A 9591-nucleotide genomic window follows, 5' to 3' on the forward strand; every position below is an offset into this window, starting at 1 on the left:
GGAAAAAAAAAATAAAAGACCCAGTTCAGGTTTCTGAAAGCTGCTCCCCTTTTATGTGTAACTATCAATGTATATCAACTGGGTGTGCAATCATATTTATTGTCACTTTCATTCATGTCATGCCCTTGCTTATATGGCTTAGATATGAATTATTGACTGTTTCAGTCCTTGTTGTAAAGAGGGGGGAAGGGGGGGAAAAGTCAAGTACTTTGCAGCGTGCTAAAACAAGGCAGCTACGGCGGCTTGGGAAAGCCCACAGATCAACTCTGGTCAGCTCAGAAAGCCAAGAGGACAGATTAACCACCCCCAAAGTTCCATCATTCACCCCACCTTTTTTTTTTTTTTACATTTATATTAAAAAAAAAAAAAAAGAGATTCCAACAAATACATAAATAAGTGGTGCATGTTGCTAAATGTCCTTCCCTGAGCATCTGTTGTTTAAGATCACCCTTGATTGATGACTGCTATTTTTTAATTGTTGCTTTTAAAATTTAAATGCCCCCCTGGGATGTGTTATAAGTGTGTTAGTACATGGTAGGAGGTCTGGAAAGTGGGAAACAGCAGAACCAACGCTCTCATGCCATTAGCTTCTAAAGAAGCCTGAGAACACCCCATGCCATAAAACAACAGTACCCTAAAGTAACTAACAATCTAATATATTGCTTTCACTAAAGGCAACTGACAACTCGCTCTTACATGAGCTAGCCTGGATGATTGGCAGACAAGAGCATTTTAACTCTTTATTTAAAAAAAAAAGTAAGAAACCTTTGTGTTTACCCGAATACTAATGGTAATAAAACCGCACAGTTTCATTTTGTTGGGATTATTTCCCACACACCCACTCTGCATTCAGATTTTTTTTGTTGTTTTTTAAGCAGTGCTGTGTCTTAAAGAAGAAACTTGAGCAAGACACAAATTGGAAGGGGGTTGATTTTTTTTTTTCCTCCCCAGAAAAAGCAATAAATAAAGAAAGGCCATACAATAGAAATTAAACCACGATATTTTCTCTTCTAGACACAAACCACATCATGCAAGTCCACTGCCAGAAGCATTAAATACCAACGCGTTATTTCTCCCCACTTAAATAGTGCTGGATTGAGGTGGGGGGGACACAAATTTGGGGAATAAAATCCCCAAAGAACAAAAGAAAACAATACAAAACCAACAGCATTGATGTCCTACCTGTTTTTTCTTTGATTTCACACAAGACATTAAAAAGCGCCGGCTTCATCCTGTGGCAGTTTAAAGCATGTTTCCTGGAGAGAAAAGAAAAGAGGGGAGGGTGAGCTCAGGATGTCACCACGAGGAGCAACTTTCCAAATTCAGGCTGGCTGGTGTTGGAAGGGCAGGTTTGAGCCCCCAGTGCTGCCCACAGCCACCTACCCAAGGCAGGAGAGGTCAATGTCACCAGTTTAGGAATGAAAAGCGCCTTTGCCACCGAGCAGCTCCACGGCCGGCGTGAGGCAGGTGATGCTCCACGGCACAGCCAGCAGCTTGTGGGAGCCAAGCTCAGATCAACTGCCTTGTTCAATACCCAGCACTGGGCTCTCCCTGTCCTCCACCTCCAACATTACACCAGGCCATGTGCTTTATTTGTGAGGCAGGGGGGAAATAAACTCCTCCTTGCCCCAGTGCTGGAAACATCCCCTGCTTAGAGCTGTCAATTCAGGGAATTTCAGCGCCCAAAGTGGAGCACAGGAAGACACATGGAGAGAGAACTCCATTCCTCTGCCTTCATGCTACTTACATCCAGCTTATTTGCAGGTGTTAAAATTTAATTCTTTACAATAGGGACAGTAAACACATTAAAAAATCACAGCCGGCTGCTTCTGGGAAGGGGAGGGAATGCTGTTCAACGCTGCTCCTTTCGGCTGCTGTTATTCCAGAGCTGACCGTTCTCCCGTGGGTTTTGAGGAGAGACTTTGGGGAGGGGGCGCTTTAACTGGCTGGTTTTAAAACCCACCACGCGCCCGCCGAGGCAAAGAAACAGCATGATTCAATTTTTTCTCCTGAGCCATGGGGTGATTTAGCCAAGGGTTCAGTTGCATACAGGGCTGTTGCTATCCGGCGCCGGTTACGGGGATTTCTGTTTACCAACCAAAATTACACGCGAAAGATGATGTGAACATCTGGCAAACATTCACACTACTTACCCCACCACCCACAACATGTTAAAAAGATTTATATATCTGATGAAGTCTCTCAAAGGTATATACCCTTGCAGAAGAACCACAGGGCTCCCTTATCAGCACACCCAGATGGGCGCAGACATTTGGGTATACGCAAATCACGTACATACGCTGTAAGGGCCCTCTTACAAATAATGCTGGCACTTTGCATCTTCCAAAAACTTAATTTAGAAAAAAAATAACCAAAGAAGAAAAAACAAACAAACAAAAAAAAAAAAAAGGCAGCAAAACAACCGTGCAATAGTAGGAGGGAAGGAGGAAATGCAAAGCCAAATGTTATTGATAAATACGGCATGTTTGCCAGCTCAGAATTAAAAATAATAATAATAATTTACCAAAAAAAAAAAAAACTAAAAAAAAGATGCACTGTGAGGAAGCAGCTGAAATAGACCAGCAAGGCAAACCCATAAAGCCTTCTCCTAGCTCTGTTCTGCTTTGGTTTTATTGATTTGATTAACTACACTAAATTATCCAGGCAGGAACACACACGATTCCTGCAACTTTCCAAAGGAAGAGCCCCTCACTGCCCCGGGTCTGGCCGGGGAGAAAGTGAATGATTTCCTCCTCCTCCTCCTCCCAGCTAATCTGCCCCTGCAAGAACATAAGAAAATGAGTAAGATCAACCCTACAACAAGCATTTTTAGAAAGGAGGAGGTCTAGAGAAGCTGTGGAGGCAGGGAGGATGGACACTGAGGTTTGGGGTACTTTTATCCTTCTTCAAGTTCTTCAGCGAGTTTTGGGGCTGTGCGGTGCGTTTTTCCAGGAACAATGTATTCTAGCAATCTGCTTCAACTCGGGGCATAAATATCAGGAGGAAGGACAACACACCAAGCAGCTTTGCAGCCCAGAAGAAATATCAAGTGTAACCCAGGCAATTCAGGGCAACTTTTTTGTTCTAATTCCTTCATTCGAGGGGTTTTTTTTTTCCTCCCCTCCCTGAACTTTTGGTAGTGCCTTTGAAGGTGCGCATTAGGTTTGCACTCTCCGAAGCTCAGGGCAATTCAGATACCGCTCTTACAGCCTTATTTTTTCCTTTTTAAATACATCTGCAGTTAAGGGGGGAAAAAAAAGAAAAAAGGCAGAGCTTCTATGAGCATCTTCAAGGCGCAGAAACGGCGCTGAAAAAATAACACCACTACAGGGGCCTAAGAAAGAACATTATTAGCAGTCCTAGAAGCGGGGCAGCACTTGGTGGCTCTTTCTGAGGAGCCCGGAGCGGAGCCCCAACCATGACCACCCTCCGCAGTTAAACCCCCCCACCCCAAAAAGGCTGGGAAAAGCCAGGCCCAGTTTGTGGATGGAGGCAGGGGGAGGCTGCGGGCGCGGCGACCCCTCGAAACCGCCCCGAAGTTGGGAGGTGGGAGAAAGATGGGAAATAATAAACGGGGAGGAGGGGGTATTAACCGGTCCCCTTTCTCTCCCCCGTCCTCCCTCGCCACATTTCTCCGCAGCAGGAGCAGCAGCACCCCCGTCCCCCGATGCTCCCGCGGCCGGGCGCGCTCCCCCCGCCGGACAACAAAGGCCGGGCCGGGGCGCGGGGGAAACTTCCCAGCACCTGCCCCCCCTCCGCTCCCCGCCGCTCTCACCTGGCCTGCGCCTCGTCCAAACTCTGGTCCGTGATGGTCATGATCTGCTGTAAGATGTCTCCGATGTCCTGCTTCCTGCCTGCCTCCCCCTCCGCCCCGCCTGGTCCATCCTGCATGTGCTGGGACAGGCCCGGGTGCCCCGGCATCCCCACCCCGCTGTGCGTGTGCATCAGCCGCGGCTGGTCATCCATCGCCGGCCGCCGGCCCCGCTCCGCCGCCGCCTCCTGCCCTGGCTGCCGGGAGCGGCGCGGCTGGGCTGGCCGCCTGGCTCCTCGCTTTCTTTTCTTGCTCGCTTTCTTCTTCTTCTTTCCTCCCCCCCCTTCTTCCTCCTCCTCCTCCTCCCCAGCCTCTTCCTCTTCGCTTTTTATTTATCCTTCACGCTGGCGCCCGGCTCCGCGGCGGGGAGGAAGAGGAGGAGGAGAAAAAATGAAAGGGGGGGGGGGGGGGAGAGAGAGGAAAAAAAAAAAAGAGAGAGAAAAAAGAAAGGGGAAAAAATCCCTTTGGCTGCTGGAGGAGGAGGAGGAGGAGGAGGGAGGAGGGAGGGAGGGAAGGAGGAGGGAGGGAAAGGGGGGGGTTCCGGGGAAGGGAGGGGAAACGGCGGCGACTCCAAAAGCAGGGCAGCTCAGCCTCGCGCCGGGGAGGCAGCGGGCGGGCCGGGGCCAGGGGCTGCGCCCGGGGAGGAGGCGGCGGCGGCGGCAGCGCTGGCCGCGGCGGGGCGGCCGCCCGCGATGGCAGCGCCGGAGCTACCGCGGCCGGAGCGCGGCGGAGCCCCCGCGCACCGGGGGAGGGCTCCAAACTTTCCCCCACCCTGGGGCCGCGTTCGGGGCTGGCTGGGCCCCCCCTGCGCCGGGCCTGCGCGCACCGCTCCGGCCCTCGCCGCCTGCTTTTGTTCGGCTCCGGACTCCTCAAACTGGCACGGAGGAGCCCGGGGGCGGGGGGAGGAAGGGGCAGCGGCGCCGCCCGCCCCCCCGGCCCCATTGGCGGCGGCGGCGGCGGGAGGGACGGCCCGCGGGCCGCGCCGCCCCCTGCGCGCCCGCCCGTCAATCTCCGGGTTCAGAGGTGGGACGGGGCCGCGCCCCGCCCGCGCCTTAAAGCGACCGAGCCCGGGCAAGCGCGGCGCCGCAGGGGGAAGGGGCGGCCCGGGCCGGGGATGCGGGGCCCCCCGCCGGCCCTCGGCCCCCGCCCGGGCCCCGGCCTGCGCTCCCCGCCCCTCCGAGCGCTGCCTCAGCCTTTCCGCCTTCCCTCGGGAGCACCGCGGCCCCCCGGCTGCTGCTCCGGCTCCTCTCTGCCCCCCACCTACCCTCAGCCATTCTGCCTCCCCTCAGCCTTCTCCATCTCCTCCCAGCCTCTCCTTCCTTACCTCCCCTTAGCCAGCCATCCCACCTCCCCTGAGCCTTCCTCCCCTCCTGTCGGCCTTCTCCATCCCCTCGGCCACCTGGTGCCCCCAGGCAGTCTCTGTGCCTCCCCACTGCCCCTCTGCCATCCGGCTGGCTGACTCCCCACGCTGTCCCCAAATCTCCCAGGAACGAGCAGGGTTCCCTGGCCACTGTGGCCCCAGGGAGATCTTTCATCTCAGCCACCAGCACATCTTCATGGTGCTGTTTCTCTCTCTAAACCTTGGATTGGATGAGCCACTGTGGTCCCTTCCAATTTAGGACTGCTTCTGTGATTGTCTCTCTTTCCCAGTGCAGAGCCTGTCCAAGCACATTACACAGGCCAGCGGTGCCACATCCCACACTTGATGGCCCCTGAACTGCCCAAACAGCACAGCAACACCCAGCAGAGATCCCAAGGCCACCAAGACCACCATTCCAACCTACATGTCACAGCACTCTGGCAAGGAGGGGCTTCCTCAGGCCCTTTCTTCATTTTCTAGCATCTGAGTCTGTCCTGTGTCTGGAAAGATCTCTGTAGGCACCAGCTGATTAGCAGGCATGGCCCTAGGACTGGGCTGGCCTGCAAATTTGCATTTAAAAATGAATAAATAAAACAGTTATAGTGATTCAAGAATTTCTTGCATGGCAAATGGCTACATCACATTGTCCCTTTCTCAGATCCAAGGCTGCCAGCTCCAGGCACCTTGTAACACAATGGAAGATGTGTCTAGTCCCAGCTCCTGACTTCACCATCAGTTGGGGAAAGACCCATCAGGTTCATTGGTGAGAAAAAAATATATAAGGCAATTGTTTTGCTTCCACTCTTCCTTTTTAATGAAACACTTTCTAGTGTTTTAAGCAAAACATGACTTTTCATTTTGAAATTTCCTTTCGAACCATTAAAATGTTTTAAAGCAGTTGAAGGCGCAGTGAGATGTTTTGATTTTTGTCGCTCTGAAATGTTTCACTCAACACATTCTTCATGTGTCTTGATTTGCCAAAATTTTTCAAAGGTTTCTGCTTTCTCGCCCAAGACATATCTGGATGTTTTTTACTTTTCTGAAAAGGGAAAAAAAAAATTAAAAAAAAAGGGAGAAAAAAATATTATCATCTCCATCGCTCTACAGGAAGCAGAACTGTATCCAAGAAATGAAGAGCCAAGGGACTCCTCTCCAAAGGTCCAAACTTTCAGACACTTAGTCATCCCTCCACTTGCTCGCTCACATACCAAGTCTAGACGTTTGCTGTCTCAAACCCTGGCAGGGTCTCTCCCACCCCCACAGGTCAGCCCAGGGTCTTTTGGGTTTGATTTTGAGCGGCTCCAAGGACAGGCAGTGCAGCAGAGCTGAGCATGCGCGGCGGGAAAGGGAGCGCGATGACACTGACGTTGGGGACTACAGGCTGCAGTGGCCTGTTGACCCTCCTGACTCTTGTTTTGAAGATCCTTCCCTATTTTCTGAGTCACAGTGTGATGCCTCAGCACATCAGGCTGGAGAAAGCAGGAGCCAGGAGACCTTTCAAGCTGCTCCAAGGGAAGCATCCCAGCACAGGACCTTGGAGGATCTATGTGCCAGTGCAGAAATGGCCAGATTCTGCCTCTGCTGTCTGCTGGAGTCTGTAAAATCCTTCCTGTCAGAGATAACTAATCCTGGGGCCTTTACAACACCTCTCCTGAAAAGCACATTTCATTCCTCTGTCTCCTCCTGCCTTCCAAGTGCATGAGATTGCAATAGGTATTACCAAAAATATTCCCCATGGGAGCCGACACTGGACTCCCTTAAAACCCAAACACCATCACCCCTCCTTCCCCAAGACACAAGTGAGCACTATGCTCTATTATCTCTACACCCACTAAATCTTTCTGAAATAAAGAATAAACATTTCCACCACACATAGTGTAAGTGTATGTGCCAAGCTGCCTCGCTTCCTCTCCTCTGTGGTTATTATAAAGTGGTTTTGTTTCAATGGCGTAGCAGATGGACAGCATCCAAGTCTGGCGTCCCCACTCCCCCCGAGTACGTCCAGCTATCTTTGGTTTATCACAGATTCCTGCAGAAAATGTTAATGGGAGCCTCTTGTTTAAAATCTTGGCCGCCTCACAGTGTAATTCCTATTATTTATTAAATGAAAATCAAGCTGTTGTTAATGCACCATTACTGTGGCAGAGTGGAGCCCTTGGAAATGAAGGCCAAACGCTCTCTCTCGTTCTCGGAGTGCAAGGGAAGCATCCCACTGTCACCATCGCTCAACACTCATGAAGCCACTGGGATGAGAAGCAATTTCCTGGCCTGGGACTCCTTAAACATTTCCTTTTTGCTGAAGAGAGACTCCTTTGCTTTGCTGCCCCAAACTTGACCTCCCAGAGCCAGCCAGTGCACAGATCATGCCTCACACCATCAGAGAGGCTCTAACCAAGACACCACTTTGGCCGTGCCCTTCTTCGTTCACCATGACCAAATTAATTTTTTTCTCGTCTGCAATTTTCCTCTAACAGAAAATTTCCATGGAAAACCCAAAGCCCTTTCTGTTTCCCAGAAATAGTCCCTGTAGCACAATGAGTGTTCTATGTCCCTGTAACACAATGAGTGCCGTAAAGATGGTCCCCTTTATATTGAAGTGTGGCAGTGTTTACATTCCTCATTGGTTTCCAGAGGAAATTCTAAAATTTTCCTGGAAATGTCTTGTTGCTTTGAACTGACTGTTTATTTGTCAATTTAGTCATTAACCTTCTTCCTTACTCCTCTGGCTTTTGATAAGACAGAAAATGTCAAAGGGACGGGAAATAGGCTCAGAATGATTTCCCCTGGTGAAGGATCCCAGTCCCCAGCAGCAAAGGGAGTTTTCTCATCAATTTGAGCAGAGACACAGCTTCACTCCAGGTGCCAGGTTAAATCAGCCTTCAGGTTTTTGCAGGGTTTGTGTGTTAGACTGTAGGTCTTCTGGAGGGATCTCAACCTGGGGATCTCAAAGCCCTTTCAAAATGAGCCAAATACCACTGATGCCAGTAAAGATGGGAAGAGCCAGGAATATATTCCCACTCATTCCATTCCCAGCCTCACCTTCAACCTGTGTGTCACACCAACTCTGCCATGGTCATGGTCTGTTCTATTAAGAAATACATGTCTTAATTAATACATTGCTTATTAATAATACCTATTCATGAAATTTTCATAAATAAACTGACCACAGGCAAAATCCTAAAACTGCAAGATAGGGGAACAAATTCTATTCACCCAAAAATTTGTGGTGTATAAATTGTTTGTTACTTATTCAAATACAAGTAACAAAATTCCTACCACCAGAAGTTTACCAAAAAGAAAAACGTCTTTTCCCAATAGCTGACATAAACATGTAAGTGCTACCAAACATATTTACATGTTTGAAATAGATGGTATAATTACAATGAGTTATAGCCAATATTCAGACTTTCCCTGGTTTAAATACTACCTCCTGATACAGCACAGCACATCCTTTAATTGTGGTCACGTGCTCCTTCTTAGAGACTGCTGCAATTTTTTCCCACAAAAATGTCTATAATTGAAAAGAAAATGGCATTGTTTAAAATAAATTGTCTACCCTCCTGGAAATAAACAGGTGACTTCCCCCACAGAATCTCCCATTTCTGGGACTTCTATATCACAGCAAGCCATCTGCAAAATAATTTTGGACATTTTTCCAGACCCCAAACTTGAATTTCAGCAAGAAAATGCAGTTTTTCAAGACAGAAAAAATAAAGCCTCCAAGAAGGGTTTTGAAAACAAGTCAGGTAAAAGCTGTCAGTGGAAATAGCAACAAAAGCAGTCATAGAGTCCTCCAATAAAAGCAGGTCCATTCCAGACTCAACAAAAAAGGTCTTTTACCCTCTTTCAACCAGTACTGATGTTCCTCAAAGGATACAAATAGCTGTTAAATTCACTTTTATCTAGAGAGTCTCACATTTGTGCAGTGCTTAAAAAAAGAGAAAAAGCCACATTAGAGGTATGAACACATGACTGTATTCCACAGCTTCTCCATGAGCTCCCACAAGTCAAGCCTCCTAATGAGACCTCCAGACCTCTTCACCACCAGCAGGATGGGCTCTCTTTTCAGGTGATTTACTGAGGAGGGTTATCCCCAGACTTCTTGTACAGACAGGGACATGGAGAGACAAGAGAAATTAAGGCCTCACCCCTGGGAACCACCAGCAAGAGCCGAGGTTCTCTCACTCCAAGGTCTCATGGAATTGCCTTGAGCACAGTGTCTGTAAAAGAAATCCCTGCTGCCCCATGTGAGCTAGAGCTAACCAGAATTACTTTTTTTGCATCTCAGATGCAGACTCATGGTTTTGGGGATATATTTTCCACCACACCATCATCTCCCTTCAAATGGTCTTTATGGAGTTCATCTGCAGACAGAAGTTAGGGTTTCCTCTCTTGAGTTTTCCATGGATTTCCCAGGCTG

The 9591-nt window shown here is 49.3% G+C and overlaps 1 protein-coding gene across 2 annotated transcripts in view; it reads right to left on the reverse strand.

Annotated features, from left to right (window-relative positions):
• PBX1 (PBX homeobox 1) overlaps positions 1-4211 on the reverse strand; it is a 132348-nt gene extending 128137 nt beyond the window's left edge. The window contains exons 1-2 of one of the 2 annotated variants that reach the window (XM_036387590.2): positions 3776-4211; positions 1183-1256 (exon numbers count right to left, since the gene is read on the reverse strand). In XM_036387590.2, coding sequence (XP_036243483.1) covers positions 1183-1256; positions 3776-3966 — 265 coding nt within the window. In that variant the 5' untranslated portion in view covers positions 3967-4211. The remainder of the gene's footprint in view (positions 1-1182; positions 1257-3775) is intronic. The other variant, XM_036387589.2, reaches the window with a different exon arrangement.
• Positions 4212-9591: the final 5380 nt, after the last annotated feature.

This window comes from Molothrus ater, chromosome 9, assembly GCF_012460135.2.
Source record: "Molothrus ater isolate BHLD 08-10-18 breed brown headed cowbird chromosome 9, BPBGC_Mater_1.1, whole genome shotgun sequence".
Lineage (NCBI taxonomy): Eukaryota > Metazoa > Chordata > Aves > Passeriformes > Icteridae > Molothrus > Molothrus ater.